The 15842-nt window shown below is 39.1% G+C and overlaps 1 protein-coding gene across 1 annotated transcript in view; it reads left to right on the top strand.

Moving 5' to 3' along the window:
- The window catches only part of LOC121317181 (adenylosuccinate synthetase isozyme 2), a 67752-nt gene that overhangs the window by 40668 nt on the left and 11242 nt on the right, over window positions 1-15842 (top strand). The window contains exons 2-7 of the mRNA XM_041252844.1: window positions 4928-5030; window positions 5540-5608; window positions 6415-6465; window positions 11257-11323; window positions 11534-11641; window positions 15569-15650. Coding sequence (XP_041108778.1) covers window positions 4928-5030; window positions 5540-5608; window positions 6415-6465; window positions 11257-11323; window positions 11534-11641; window positions 15569-15650 — 480 coding nt within the window. The remainder of the gene's footprint in view (window positions 1-4927; window positions 5031-5539; window positions 5609-6414; window positions 6466-11256; window positions 11324-11533; window positions 11642-15568; window positions 15651-15842) is intronic.

Here is a 15842-nt window from a genome sequence, read left to right as displayed (position 1 = left end):
CCCCTGGCTCACTCGGTGCACCTCAAAGAGGATTACAACAGCATCAAGACCTTGCTGGACACCTTGAAGTATGATGAGTACGGCTGGGAGGTCATAGGAGACTTCAAAATAGTGGCATTCCTGATGGGTCTCCAAGGTGGTTTTACCAAGTTTCCCTGCTATCTTTGCCTTTGGGACAGCAGGGACACCAAGGCACACTACCACAGGCGGGACTGGCCACAGCGGACTGAGTTCTCTGTGGGGAGGAACAACGTTAAGTGGGAGCCACTGGTGGACCCCTGGAAGGTGCTGATGCCACCACTGCACATCAAATTGGGCCTTATGAAAAAATTTATCAGAGCTGTAGATAAGGAGTCGGCAGCCTTCAAGTACCTTCAAGACTTCTTCCCTAAGCTGTCTGAGGCAAAGGTCAAAGCCGGTGTCTTCGTTGGACCACAGATAAAGAAGATCCTGGAGTGCAGTGAATTCCCCAAGAAGCTCACTAGTAAGGAGAAAGCGGCTTGGAACAGCTTTGTCGCAGTGGTTCGGGGCTTCCTGGGCAGTCACAAGGCCGAAAACTATGTGGAGCTGGTTGAGACTCTGGTGAAGAACTACGGCACAATGGGCTGTAGGATGTCCCTCAAAGTCCATATCCTTGATGCTCATCTTGATAAATTCAAGGAGAACATGGGAGCGTACTCGGAGGAGCAAGGCGAGCGCTTCCACCAGGATATACTGGACTTTGAACGCCGCTACCAAGGACAGTATAACGAGAACATAAGAACATAAGAACATAAGAAAGTTTACAAACGAGAGGAGGCCATTCGGCCCATCTTGCTCGTTTGGTTGTTAGTAGCTTATTGATCCCAGAATCTCATCAAGCAGTTTCTTAAAGGATCCCAGGGTGTCAGCTTCAATAACATTACTGGGGAGTTGATTCCAGACCCTCACAATTCTCTGTGTAAAAAAGTGCCTCCTATTTTCTGTTCTGAATGCCCCTTTGTCTGATCTCCATTTGTGACCCCTGATCCTTGTTTCTTTTTTCAGGCTGAAAAAGTCCCTTGGGTCGACACTGTGAATACCTTTTAGAATTTTGAATGCTTGAATTAGGTCGCCACATAATCTTCTTTGTTCAAGACTGAACAGATTCAATTCTTTTAGCCTGTCTGCATATGACATGCCTTTTAAGCCCGGAATAATTCTGGTCGCTCTTCTTTGCACTCTTTCTAGAGCAGCAATATCTTTTTTATAACGAGGTGACCAGAACTGCACACAAGATGAGGTCTTACTAGTGCATTGTACAGTTTTAACATTACTTCCCTTGATTTAAATTCAACACTTTTCACAATGTATCTGAGCATCTTGTTAGCCTTTTTTATAGCTTCCCCACATTGTCTAGATGAAGACATTTCTGAGTCAACAAAAACTCCTAGGTCTTTTTCACAGATTCCTTCTCCAATTTCAGTATCGCCCATATGATATTTATAATGTACATTTTTATTTCCTGCATGCAGTACCTTACACTTTTCTCTATTAAATGTTATTTGCCATGTGTCTGCCCAGTTCTGAATCTTGTCTAGATCATTTTGAATAACCTTTGCTGCTACAACAGTGTTTGCCACTCCTCCTTCTTTTGTGTCATCTGCAAATTTAACAAGTTTGCTTACTATACCAGAATCTAAATCATTAATGTAGATTAAGAATAGCAGAGGACCTAATACTGACACCACTGGTTACCACACTCCATTCTTAGGTTTTTCCTCTAATCAGTACTTTCTGTTTTCTACATGTTAACCACTCCCTAATCCATGTACATGTGTTTCCTTGAATTCCAACTGCGTTCAGTTTGAGAATTAATCTTTTGTGCAGGACTTTGTCAAAAGCTTTCTGGAAATCTAAATAAACCGTGTCATATGCTTTGCAATTATCCATTATCGATGTTGCATCCTCAAAAAAATCAAGCAAGTTAGTTAGACACAATCTCCCTTTCCTAAAACCATGTTGACTGTCTCCCAGGACCCTGTTACCAGATAGGTAATTTTCCATTTTGGATTTTATTATAGTTTCCATAAGTTTGTGGGAGACTACATTTGGGGGCTGATTCGTGAAAGTGATTTACAGTATAATCGTAAATCTCGAAAAACTACTCACTTCTAAATCTTTTGTAGTCATTTTTGTATTACTTTAGTATAAATACATGTTAATTTGGATTCATATGTTGTTTTTTTCTGACTTTATGTGAACGAAAAGACACAAATTCGCCCGTTTTCTCATTGGAAATAGGTACATTTCAAAATATCACTGTCCTGGTCACAAAAGCAAAGTTTGTGGGGAATAGTAGCCGTTTTCTATACTTTTGAGGCATAAGCAATTAGGACATAACACTTACTACCAAGGAACAAAAATTGTGTTACATAGTATAATTAAAGGCTGCGTGAGGCTGCGTGAGGCTGCGTGTCCATCCTGTTATGTGAATAATAAAATGACATCAGTTTCTTTTTTAATCTCTATAATATCAATGTTGTATTAACTGGAAATCACATATTTACAGTGCCTATAGAAATTCTACACCCCCTTTCAAAATTTTCACCTTTTGTTGCCTTATATTCTGAAATTAAAATGCATTAGTTTTTTTTTCCATTTATCTACACATCCTTCTAAGTGAAAAAAATATTCTAGAAATTTGTAGAAAATTAATTTAAAATAAAAACTGTGTTAACTTGTAGTGATTCACATGATTTCAGGATAAATTCAGCAGTTCCTGTAGGTTCCCTCTGCTGGGTAGTGTAAATCAAATAAATCATTAGCTTTTATGTGTATTTAATATCCATGTTCTAGCATCTCGTAACACAAATATCACTTTTAAGCAAAATGAGATGAGAAATAGTGTAGTACACATTATACAGTATGAGATTGTGTTATGGAAGAACCAATATGTAGGAAGTTTGAAACAGTGCATGTCAGAGTGTGGAAGGGTGGTGGGTAATTCACTGGTTTCTTTAGCCTGCAGAGGGTGCTATTGGTCCATAGTCTGCTTACCAACTCTGGTAAAGAGAACCACGGGAATACCAAGCAATGGTAAACAGTCCAGGCGCACTCGCAGGTGCTTCAAAACAATAATACAAAAATCAAAGGCACAAAGAAACAGGGAAAATAAAACAGTAACAAAACTACAAAGAAAAGGTGCTGCACTTTGCAGCGATATCCTGGTCGCCGCTGACCGTGCGACCCGGATCACCGACCTACGCTGCCGGCTAACTAGCCTGCTCGGCTATAATATTCCGGGGTCTGCCCAAGGGTTCCCCGCCCTCACTGTCTCGCTCTGAAACACTCAGTCTCGTTCTCTCCCGACTGGTTCTCGGTCCTGGACCAGCGCTTGAGCACTCTCGGCGCGTTTAACAGGGCAGACCTGAGGAAACAACAGAGTGTTAATTTATAGGGCTAACAATCTCCCAAGACTCGCCTCTCAGCCATTCAGAGAGGGGGAAAGTCCACACACCCACTTTCCCACCTCCCCGTGTCACTGCCATGACTCACAGGCAGTTGTTGGATGACTGCCGCCCTCTTCCTGCAGCACTGTGAACACGCCAGCAGAGTAAGCACAGATCTCCCCCTGCTACACAGAGCAAAAGAAAAACATAGTTTCAGATGATTAACACTACCTTGGTTTTCTTGCTACAGTGTCCCCCCAAAGGGGCTCTAGAGCAAACACAGAGCCTTGTGTCAAATTCCTGGTTAACCACGCTTCTCTCGTGGTTAACCAATTATGAGGAAGCATGTTTTATTTCTTGTAACTTATAGATCTGGTTTCCTGTTTGCTGTTATCATAGGCCATTAATCATGTGACTCATAGGCAGGGCTTCTGATTTTCAGTATTCCGCCGACTTTTTTCTACTCTCCTTTTAAGAATTGATAGCTGTTAAGCCATTCGTTTTTCTCGATTGAAACTGAGAAACGTGTTCATAGTTAAATGATTTTTTTCTGTGAAACAACTACATTGGCTTTTTAATTGGCCAAGTCTTATTTTTGATTAACGAACAAGATTGCAACATATTAATAAGCGACTAATCTTTATTCAAGCTACAATGAAAAAGTGTTTTATGCTAGACCCACTTTTTATTACAATCGTTCTGCGTATTTACATGAATAAAGAAGAGTCGCTTCTGCTTTGAAATGAAAAGGTAAGACTTGCAAGTCCATTTTAGTTGTTTAATAGAAGAACCCTGTAAATTAAATCAATTTTACTGTTAACATGTGTCTCATTTGTGATTGAGATACACGAAAGGCTTAACAAGTATCATTTGAATTTATAAAGGAGTGCAGAAAATTTGCCGGAAAACACCGAAGATCAGAAGCCATACTCATAGGAGACCTAGGGATTGGAGGGAGTTCCAGAGTCTGTTGGGATTTAGAGGTTTTCCTTAACCCAGTGTAGTTCCAACTTGCTCTACCCCCTAAACTCTGTGGGTGCTTCATTCCCATCTTCTCTGTTTTGCAGTAGAATTTGAGTTTTGTAAATGAGGAAGGGTTAGTTCTGAGTGTTTGACCATAATAGGTTGTATGTTTCTTATCATAACTGAAATCCTTTTTCAGAGTTTGAGCATCCATAACCCTAAATGTAAGGTCTGTAGTTTTATTGTGAGGGCCACTGATTTTAAAGCATTTAGATCCTCTTGTTATGGATCAGATCAAATTTATTTTAAAGTGTAAATGTAATTATCAATCACCCATGTTTTGACATATTCAACTGCATTTCTGTTAAAAGGGTGATTTGCACTCTGTTGCATCCAAATGATACACTTTTTTAATACATGAATTCTACCATGCAAAAGCAACATTCTTGCTGTTAATAACAGCTTCATCAGGAAGAATGAAACCTGACAAATACATTTCCCTCCTCTTCTAGGCTAGCATTGTTTGCTTACTTGTTTGCGCTTTTCATTTGCAGGGTGGTAACAATGCTGGGCACACTGTGGTGGTGGATTGCGTTGAATATGACTTCCACCTTCTACCGAGTGGTATTATCAACCCCAATGTCACCGCATTTATTGGTAAGTATTTTTAGGGTGGTGGAATGCATACTCAAAGTAACCACCTCAACCCCGGCCCCTGTTCTTTCAGGGTCCAACTGTGGGCATGGGTGTTTTTACTTCGGCTACATTCCGTAAACCTGCTGCCATTAATTTTATCAGAACTTGCACTGTTTTGTTGTTGTTGTTTTTGTTGTGGTGGCAGGAAAAAAATTATCTGGGATACAAAGTAAAATTCTTTGAGACATTTGATAATGAGAGGTGAGAAATATTTGTAACCATTTAAACAGAATTCTTCAAGTCCAGTGCATACGTTTAAAGCGATGACCTGAGCTTTTAACCTCAGGGATCAGAGTCCGCAATGCCAGTGCATCACACAATGTTCATTGCACATAAAGTGCATCACAAGTGCAGTTATTTACCGCCTTTGTGTACATTTATGCAATAAGTATGTTTGCATTCAAATAAATCAAACTTGTTTTGGCTGCCTACCACTGTTAATCCATTTTGTTGCCGTTATGTGATCTTAGGTAATGGAGTAGTGATTCATCTGCCAGGACTCTTTGAAGAGGCAGAAAAAAATGTAAATAAGGGAAAAGGTCTGTATATTTCACATTCTTTTGTTGTTTCTGGGGTTAGTACCGTATGCACTTCTGCACTTTGTGTAAGAGAAGCACTGCATTCCTTCGAATTTAAGATTCAAACCCTAGTACACAAACAGGAACGAGAAAAGACGAACGTAAACGTTACTGCCCGATCTTGAATCATCCATAATATTCAGGCAGCCATTTTCAAAGAAGCTTCATTAGCTTGCTGAGGAATTCGAAGAGAATCTTTTACAATTTCAGCGTTTCGTTATTAGGCTCCATTCTAACAAACAGTACCAGTTTGCACAGATGGGAAATGCTGATCAGACCCCCCCTGTATTTTTTGACATGCCAAGCAATACCACAATTCACAAACTGGGAAAAAAACAGTTGTAGGTAATCACGATTGGAAATGAGAAGCAGCACATAACTGTAATGGTCTGTGTGATAGCAGAGGGCCGCAGACTTCCTAATTTTCTTATGTTTGTAATTGAGGTTGTATCTTTGTAAATGCATCTTTTATTTTGATGTTTTATTTTTTCCTCAGATTGAGGGTGGGAAATTTGGGTTGCATCTTTAATTCAAAGGCATCTTAAATTTGAAGGAATACGGTATTTGAAACCATATTTAAATTTTTAGCTTGCATTTAACAAGTGTGCTGAGTGAAAGTGTACTTGCTTTTTTACATTTTCTATTTTTATGGTGTAAGCAATAAAGTTTTTTTCCCCAGAGTTCAGTACTCCAATATTCAGTTATTAGTATGTATGTACAGTATGTATGTATGGTAGCATTTATTAGTATTGTCATTTTTGTTACAGGTCTTGAGGGCTGGGAGAAGAGACTTATCATTTCAGACCGAGCTCATATTGGTAAGTTTGAGAAGAGACCATACATGGTCAAATTTTGTTGTCCTTTTTCCTTAACTCTTTTTGCCAAATGTAAATATACATCGGTCTTCCATGCATACTAGCGTATGCCACAGAGCTCCAGCCCACAGAGAACCAACATTTTGGACAACTTGGAGAAACAGGAAGCTGGTAAACACCAGATGTTCCTTAACCCTTCCCAAGCCGTTCTTTTTTTCTTTTTACATTTTTAAAATGCACACACTTGTTTTTTTAAGTCATAAGTCCTTTTATTTTTTAATTGCCATAAATCCATATATTCTTTAAAAGAACAGTATTTTCAAACTGTTTACAAAATTCATGAACATGGTCAAATGTAAAAAAGGTCCAGAATTGGCAGAAAAAGAAAAAAGGTTTCTTAAAAAAAAAAAAAGGTTTCTAGGGTCTACATTATTAGGCATGGTAAGGTATGATAAAGCCACCTTCTCAATCGGCAAATAAGTAAAACACAGTAAATGCATAAGGTGTGGGAGAAGGATGATAAACTGCAAAATTACCATGCAGATTTATGATCAGTATCTAATAAGGGTAACGTTATTTGCTTCTTTTTAAACAAAAAGCCAAGTAAGCTGTAAATATGTCTATTGCTCAAACATAACTTGCCTAATAAACAACAACTTGGTACCTAAAATGTCTGTTGTACAAGTATTGCTACAAAAAATCAGTTTAAAAAAATGTACCCTTCAGGTGGTAAGTAACAAATAAACACAAAATGGCTGACCAAAAAAAAAAAAAAGACTGACTTGTTAGAATGTCCTCTACCTAAGTATCTATCGATAAGCAATCAATCTGTCAGGTAATTCATATATATATACACAGTAAATAAACCAATTTCCAAGAAAACCGACAAACACGATAATGTGTCCTAAATATATTACTGATGTCATATGTCATGGCATATTAGTAAGGGGTATGTGAGCAAGAACATATAAAAGAATAGATACAGAATCAAATCATGAATCATCTAACCTTCAGTGTCTACTGTGAGAATAGGATCCAAAACCTTCAACCTCTAAATCCAGGATCCTTGTCCCCATTAGAGTAATCACAATCACTCCCGTTCTCCAAACCTAACTGGATCAAACTGCGCATCTGCCTTGCGAGATCGCCATTTGAATAACTCGACTGCTCACAAAATTAGCTCACTCTGTTTTCCCGCCTAACTGCAAACTCATCTGGGTTCAAAATTCATCTAGGCTTCCTTTCAGTCCATGTGTCAGTTTTTTTAAGCCCATCAGTACACACAGATCCCATTCCAAAGCCATTTTAAAAACAAACCAGCCAGTATTGTGAAAATATTCAGGCCTGGCCTTGAAAGGGTAAACAGTACAATACAAAATGGTTTTTAGTAGTCCCAGAGCTAAAAATAAAGCAATTACTATGCTGTTTTGATCCAGCCATGCAAAGCTGTTTAAATATTATCAGTTTGGCTGCCTGTTCTCAAGTGAAGAAGGCAATCAACTGGAACTGGCTGTGTCAAGTTCTGTTTTTATTATTGATATAATTAAGCAATATAGCACAACAGGGTGTGTGTCTGGGATATTGACACCCCTTGAGTATGTGCCATATTTCGATTATACAATGGCTATGAGGTCATTTTGAGGTCATTTTGAAATAAAAATAACTATTAACAGTCATCACAAAGCCAATTGCTATGGAAAAGAGGCTGATTCTACCAGTTGCTAGTTTTGTTTTTATGGTTTGTAGTTTTCTGAACACAGATGTAAGTATGTTGTGTTTTTGTATTTTCTTCAATGTTTTGCGTGGGTATTTCTGTAAAACTTATATTTTGAACAGCCAAGTACTCAAAATTGGTTTTTTGTTGATTGGAAATGGATGCAGATGGCAGAGGTCCAAGGAAGAAGTAAATAAGAGTTTAATTACAAATCCTTTATAAAGGTAATGCCGGACATAGAGGGAATTTAACAGACATCAAAGACAGTTTTGTATAGGAATGGTGTGTAATGCCAGGTACTTCAGATATGGAATGAGCTCTTATCTCTAGTTTGCATTTTATGTTGTGTGTGCTTCCAGTTTGGGAAAATAATACATTTTATTCTCTTTTGCTGTTTTTGTGGTTCTTGAACGTATTACTTTTAGCTTTTAATGATGAGGTCTCAGGCAGGTTATGAAGAATTATGGGTGATTTGAGATATAAAAACCAAACAGATCCAGTATCATAGTTTCACTGTCATAGTGTTGTATATGCATTCTTTTTCATTGATATACTATTTTGTTCTTTTTTACTTTCTGCCGCTATATACCAAAAGATACTTTTAGGGACGTTTTTCAGAGTTGTTTGATATTTTAATAGGCAATTCAGCTGCATCCCAGATGACACCTATTGTCAGCAAGCGTTTGTGTTGCAATTGGTGTCATTGGGAAACACATCCATAGCACGGACTGTGGCATGTGATGCCAGGCAGACTGCAGCTGCAGAGCACTTGAGTGAGAATAAGGTGAGGTGAATCCACTAACTTTTATCGTGCACTGTGTTGCTACCTGACCAGAAAGAACAGTGCTACTAATTCTGGGACTGCAGCCAAAGGTGTAAACAAGATTTGGATAGATTGAAGTTGCCCATAATTTCATAATTCTTAAAAAGTACTGAACGCACAGTAAAGTAGGGTACATCTTTCAGGTATTGTTGTAACTTTTATGGACGTGATACTAGCTGTATAATGAGCCAATATATAACACAATTGTGAAACCAGTAAGTGGTGAAGGAGGTCATTTAACCGAAGAAATATACTGTACTGTGCAAAAGTTTTAGGCAGGTGTGAAAAAATGTTGTAAAGTAAGAATGCTTTCAAAAATAGACATCTTAATAGTTTATATTTATCAATTAACAAAATGCAAAGTGAGTGATCAGAAGAAAAATCTACATCAAATCAATATTTGGTGTAGACCACCCTTTGCCTTCAAAACAGCATCAATTCTTCTAGGTACACTTGCACAAAGTCAGGGATTTTGTAGGTATATAGTCAGGTGTATGATTAAACAATTATACCAAACAGGTGCTAATGATCATCAATTCAATATGTAGGTTGAAACACAATCATTAACTGAAACAGAAACAGCTGTGTAGGAGGAATAAAACTGGGTGAGGAACAGCCAGACTCAGCTAACAAGGTGAGGTTGCTGAAGACAGTTTACTGTCAAAAGTCATACACCATGGCAAGACTGAGCACAGCAACAAGACACAAGGTAGTTATACTGCATCAGCAAGGTCTCTCCCAGGCAGAAATTTCAAGGCAGACAGGGGTTTCCAGATGTGCTGTCCAAGCTGCTTTTGAAGAAGCACAAAGAAACGGGCAACGTTGAGGACCGTAGACGCAGTGGTCGGCCAAGGAAACTTACTGCAGAAGGTGAAAGACACATCATGCTTACTTCCCTTCGCAATTGGAAGATGTCCAGCAGTGCCATCAGCTCAGAATTGGCAGAAAACAGTGGCACCCTGGTACACCCATCTACTGTCCGGAGAAGTTTGGTCAGAAGTGGCCTTCATGGAAGACTTGTGGCCAAAAAGCCATACCTCTGACGTGGAAACAAGGCCAAGCAACTCAACTATGCAGGAAAACACAGGAACTGGGGTGCAGAAAAATGTCAGCAGGTGCTCTGGACTGATGAGTCAAAATTTGAAATATTTGGCTGTAGCAGAAGGCAGTTTGTTCGCAGAAGGGCTGGAGAGCGGTACACGAATGAGTGTCTGCAGGCAACAGTGAAGCATGGTGGAGGTCCTTGCAAGTTTGGGGCTGCATTTCTGCAAATGAAGTTGGGGATTTGTTCATAATTAATGGTCTCCTCAATGCTGAGAAGTACAGGCAGATACTTATCCATCATGCAATACCATCAGGGAGGCATCTGATTGGCCCCAAATTTATTCTGCAGCATGACCCCAAACATACAGAGAAAGTCATTAAGAACTATCTTCAGCATAAAGAAGAACAAGGAGTCCTGGAAGTGATGGTATGGCCTCCACAGAGCCCTGATCTCAACATCATCGAGTCTGTCTGGGATTACATGAAGAGAGAGAAGCAACTGAGGCAGCCTAAATCCACAGAAGAACTGTGGTTAGTTCTCCAAGATGTTTGGGCCAACCTACCTGCCGAGTTCCTTCAAAAACTGTGTGCAAGTGTACCTAGAAGAATTGATGCTGTTTTGAAGGCAAAGGGTGGTCACACCAAATATTGATTTGATGTAGATTTTTTTTCTGTTCACTCACTTTGCATTTTGTTAATTGATAAATATAAACTATTAAGATGTCTATTTTTGAAAGCGTTCTTACTTTACAACATTTATTCACACCTGCCTAAAACTTTTGCACAGTACTGTGTGTAATTTGCACTGGAGGAGATTTGAATGTCCTATTTAATTTTGTAATAACAATGCTAATAATGTGGTTGTATTCCAACCACCCGACTCCAACACTCTCCCTAACTACAAAGGAAGCTAATAAAACAACCTAATAATTAGCACAGGAGAACCTGGAACCATTCAGAATTAGCGTAAATAAAAAGGTAAGAAAGGTGTACAAAATTGAACGTGTACCTATACTGAATGGCCTTTTATGTTGTGAAAAATATGGCTGGAGACAGCAACAATAAGTAATACATTGTCTCTGAACTCTGTGCTTTGTTTAGTACCCTCTTATATTTTTTTGAATGCTTATAACTGCTTCAATAAATGGACTAAAGTGTACCGATTTTAAATGACCTAAGTAGTTATTTTTTCTATTCTCTTTTCTGTCAACAGTATTTGATTTCCACCAAGCCGTCGATGGAGTTCAGGAGCTGCAGAGGCAACAGCAAGCAGGGAAAAAGTAAGATGGCCTCTTGTTTTCTTACCAACATGGCTACCAAAAATAATAATACTGGTTAAATTCTCAACTAAGGTAATGTTGTTAAATTCAGCCATATTCATACAACCATAGTATTAATTCCCAGCCATAAGCGATGCATTAAATTTAGCCCTAAGATTCCTGTTTCCTTAAACTAGTTTTACAACAGAATTATTTTCTTTTTCTTTATAGTTTGGGAACCACGAAAAAGGGGATCGGCCCAGTGTACTCAGCTAAAGCTGCTCGCAGTGGACTCAGGATATGTGACCTTTTGTCCGACTTTGACGATTTCACTGAAAGGTAATTCACATTGTTCACTGCGTTCCACTGATACCTGCAGTAAGAAAGTTTATTTTGTGGCCATGATGCAAATCTGCTTATATCATAAATATTTATTCACTTCACTGTGTGTTAGACATTGGCTAGCTTTAACAAATGACTGCTAATTACCTTAGCAATGCAGATTACTTTATTCGAAGTTTCCAAGCCTACACAACTTTTTAAGATAAATGGTGTCACTGTAAATACTTTGGAGCCAGTATTTAATTCAGAGTCAATAAATGAGAGTGTGTGTGTGGATGTGTGTGGGGGTGGGGGTGGGGGTGGGGCTGTGTGGGTATGGATGTGTGGGTGGGTGGATGTAGGCTAGGGGTGACTAAGGTACATTATGGTATTGACAGCGTTCCTGTTACACTATACTGCAGATCTCGTAATTCTGGTATATAGTGGTTAATGCTACGCTCGTCTTCCTATGAACAAAGTTAAGGAAAAGGTCATTTTCATTTGAGCAGCTTTATTTTGAGTCTTAACAAGTCTTAAGCACTACTCTGCTTGCTCACCTATCTTCACTATTAAAAACTAAAGTAGATATTTACACAGATGGATTATCGTAGTTGAAACATAAAAGTAATACAACTCGCCAGACACATCATGAAAAAATAAAAAAAGCACAGCAAAGAGCTGAACAATAGTTTGGCAAATATACAGTTTTAGCAGCATACCTGTCTTCATTGTCAGTGAGGCATCAGATTTTATTATAATGCAGCCTAATAAAAGCTATGGAAACACAACATTATAGCTCTAATAAATGTAATACAAAAAGGTTTTATTTAAGCAGTATAACCCAAAGAGGACTTTACTATCTGGTAGGGTTTGCCTCGTACCATTAAATGTCCCAAGTCACGGGTCGAAACCTAACCACATAAAGAAAAAAAACAAAAAGACTAAAACATCTCTGACGGCAGTGCGGCATCCAGCCGGAATGCTGTCAACAACCCCCCCCCCCCCCCTTTCGCTCTCACTGGCACTCCCGCCAACCAGTCCTACTAGTCCTGTCACAGGGATCATACCCTGTACCACCATCCCTGGCCCCCTTGCAGGCCTCTGACGGCTCAGACGAAGATCCTGATTTCCCCCCCACCCCTCCCTCTGAAGGTGATACCCCCTAAACTGTTTACAGAGATGCTGACACATTAATAAATCCAATGGCAGTGACTCTGGAGGTGCCCCCCCTCCCTCCTACCCCCCATACAACAGTCTGCCAAAGGTATCCTTTCTATCATCAGCACCTCAGAAGGTAACTACTTTGAGGGCATTTAAAATGTTAATTACTCTTTTGTTTGTAAATTGTATGTGTGTGTGTCTGTTTTTGACTTTTCTTAAATATATGTGTTAAATATTCTGACAGCGTTTGATAGCCAGAATCGCAAAAATGATCATTGTAAACACTTCTACCTAGAACCGCCACGTGGGTCAATGTGACCTATGCATTAATATAATATAACGTAAGATATTCTATTTTTTTGTAAATGCAGCAAACAAGACATGCTGCCTCCTCCTAGCACACATGTTTTTTATTTTTTATTTCAAGCCTTTTTTTGTTTGTAGACTGACTATGAGACAGATACCAGCTCCGTGAAAGCCTAGTTGCTTATTTTTCAAAGTACCTGGGAGACAACAATCCTTCGTTTTTGTTCCACAAATGCAACTGGGAATATATCAGAAGGAAATATTTAATCTTGAAAGTAGTCATTTTGATTGAAATTTGGCAAGCTGAAATGACAGGTAGGATAACAACTTATGTGCCTAATATGAAACGTATGTTATATATTCTTTTTTTATATTACTTTTAGAAAAAAAACATTTTGGTTTTACAGTTTTGTATGTATCAGTTTACACGTGTTTACACAATAGTATTCAATGGAACTGCCTCTGTGTTTACAGCACAGCTCCTGGATGCAGGCACAGTCAGCTGGCAAACGCTTACGCTTCTCCATAGAGTACAATGCAGCCCTCATACCGGAAGTAGTGTTATATTTTCTTTTTATGTAGTATTAGAAACAATGATTTCAGTTTTATAGTTTTGTGTGTACATACAGCCGTTTACACCTTTACATAGGTATATGTACATACCCGTTTCTTTTGAAATGTGTATTTTATTATATTTTTTCTCTGTTTGTAGTCGTGCTGTATATGCGCTCATTTTAAAAATAAAGCTTTTTATGTTTAATTTTCCATTTAAATACAGTGTTTCTGCGATGCAAATGTTAGATATGATGTTCATGAATAAAACTTTTCAGTTGTATCCGATAGTATGTCTTTCAATTTCATAACAAAGCAGTGGTGGTTCTAGGTAATTTGAAAATCCAACGGTTCTAGTGTTAATACAGAAGTACAGTCATCGCTAATAGATGTGCCCTTTTAAGGTGATCTGCTGTTTGGGTCTGACTTGAAGTTAGAGCTGGCACAACTGAAGGAATCCAAACAAGCCCTAAAAACCTTTACAGCCTATGCTTAAACCCAAACAAACATGTTTAGAAGGAATAGCAACAGCAGAGCTACTACAGGGGCTCATTCCCTTCTGGTTGCAAGGGGCCGTCTTGCTTTCCCAAGCCCTCCGCTTCGCATGCAAAACCAGGGAAGCGGATGATCAAATCACCAACCAGTCCTTCCCCAACCAGTCCTCTCTCTCTTCTACTTGTAGGGGGTGGGGTATCTCACTTCTTCCTGTACTGGAGGGAAATAACAACAGACACGTGCTCTTGGCCATAATACATGGCAATCGCATACCATTCCGGTCACAATACCCAATACACACCCACATCGACTTGTCCTCCCCCAGCTGACTTGCTGTATTTGGGAAAGTAAACCATTTCTTGTCCCTTCACGTCATAGAAGAAGTACCAGCACAGTCTTCATGGTGAGGCCATTACTCAAGATACTTCATCCATCCAAAGAAATTAGGAAAACTACATCCTATACTAGACCTAAGACCTCCAAAAAAAGTTAATTCACTTCAATACCTTCAAGATGGCCACACTAAAAAATTATAATAATTTAAAAAAAATTATAAAATCAGTCTGTCCCCTCAGACTAACTTGTTTCTTTAGATCTGAAGTCACATACTTATACCTACCAATATGGATACATCACATAAAAATACCATTGGTTCTCCATACAAAACAAAAGCTACCAATTCAAAACCCTACTCTCCATGGCATTCAGGGTGTTCACAGAGGCAATGGCAGTGCTAGTAGCAGTTCTAAGAAAAAAAGGGATCCATGTCTTTCCATAGACAACAGGCTAGTTATGGCAAGTGCAGAACACAGGGACACAACGATATCCCTATTCCAACACCTGGGGCTTCTGGGAAGACTTAAAATCTCAGCTAAATCCACCTGAAAAACAGTCTTTCCTGGGTGCTACCTTCAACACAATGCTAAACAAAGTCATACTAACGTATCATCTTTATGCTCTCCTGAAGTCACTTCAAGCAAGGCCCAAAATATTTGACAAAAGCCTTCCAAACTCTCCTTGGCCATATCGCCTCAGTTATACATCTGGGCAAGACACCTGCACCTTTAACAGTGCCTCTTTAGCAGCATGGTATCCCATCCTTCCAGACACAATGAAAATATGAGTGACACAGCAAGCACCAAAGGAGGAAATAAGAGCGCAAAGAGTTTGCTCAATCAGTCCTAGAGTACGAACTGCCTGAAAGAAGTTCACACTCATGTTACTCCAAGAAATGGGAAGAATTCAGTAGTTGGTGCCAAGAGAATCACATTCACCCATTTTCAATATCCCTTCAAGACTACCTTCTGTCTTGGAAGTTTGCAATAAGGGCCTGGCAACATACGTAAAGATTCACTCCTCAGCCCTATCCAGTATCCTTCTTCCTAAGATTTTGCTGTAGTGTTATTTGCTTGATTTCCCTTTTAATTGCAGGTTTAAAGTCCTGGCCCACCAGTACAAATCAATGTACCCAACCCTGGATATTGATGTAGATGGAGAATTAGAAAAACTAAAGGCAAGTTGGTGACATTGTTTGCTCCCATTTTCCCCTCCTTTAATGTAATTGTATAGAGTTGCCCAAAGCTCTGTGATGTAGAACAGGTCTAAAAGCCTGCTTAGCGAACCATTGTGTTTCACCTTCAGTAATCCTTTCATAAGCATGTCGTGTGTTACTTGGGATCCACCTGTGTGTCATGAAGTATTGTTT

Source organism: Polyodon spathula, chromosome 6, assembly GCF_017654505.1.
Source record: "Polyodon spathula isolate WHYD16114869_AA chromosome 6, ASM1765450v1, whole genome shotgun sequence".
NCBI classification, from domain to species: Eukaryota; Metazoa; Chordata; class Actinopteri; order Acipenseriformes; family Polyodontidae; genus Polyodon; species Polyodon spathula.
This window is presented reverse-complemented; position numbering and strand designations above follow the sequence as displayed.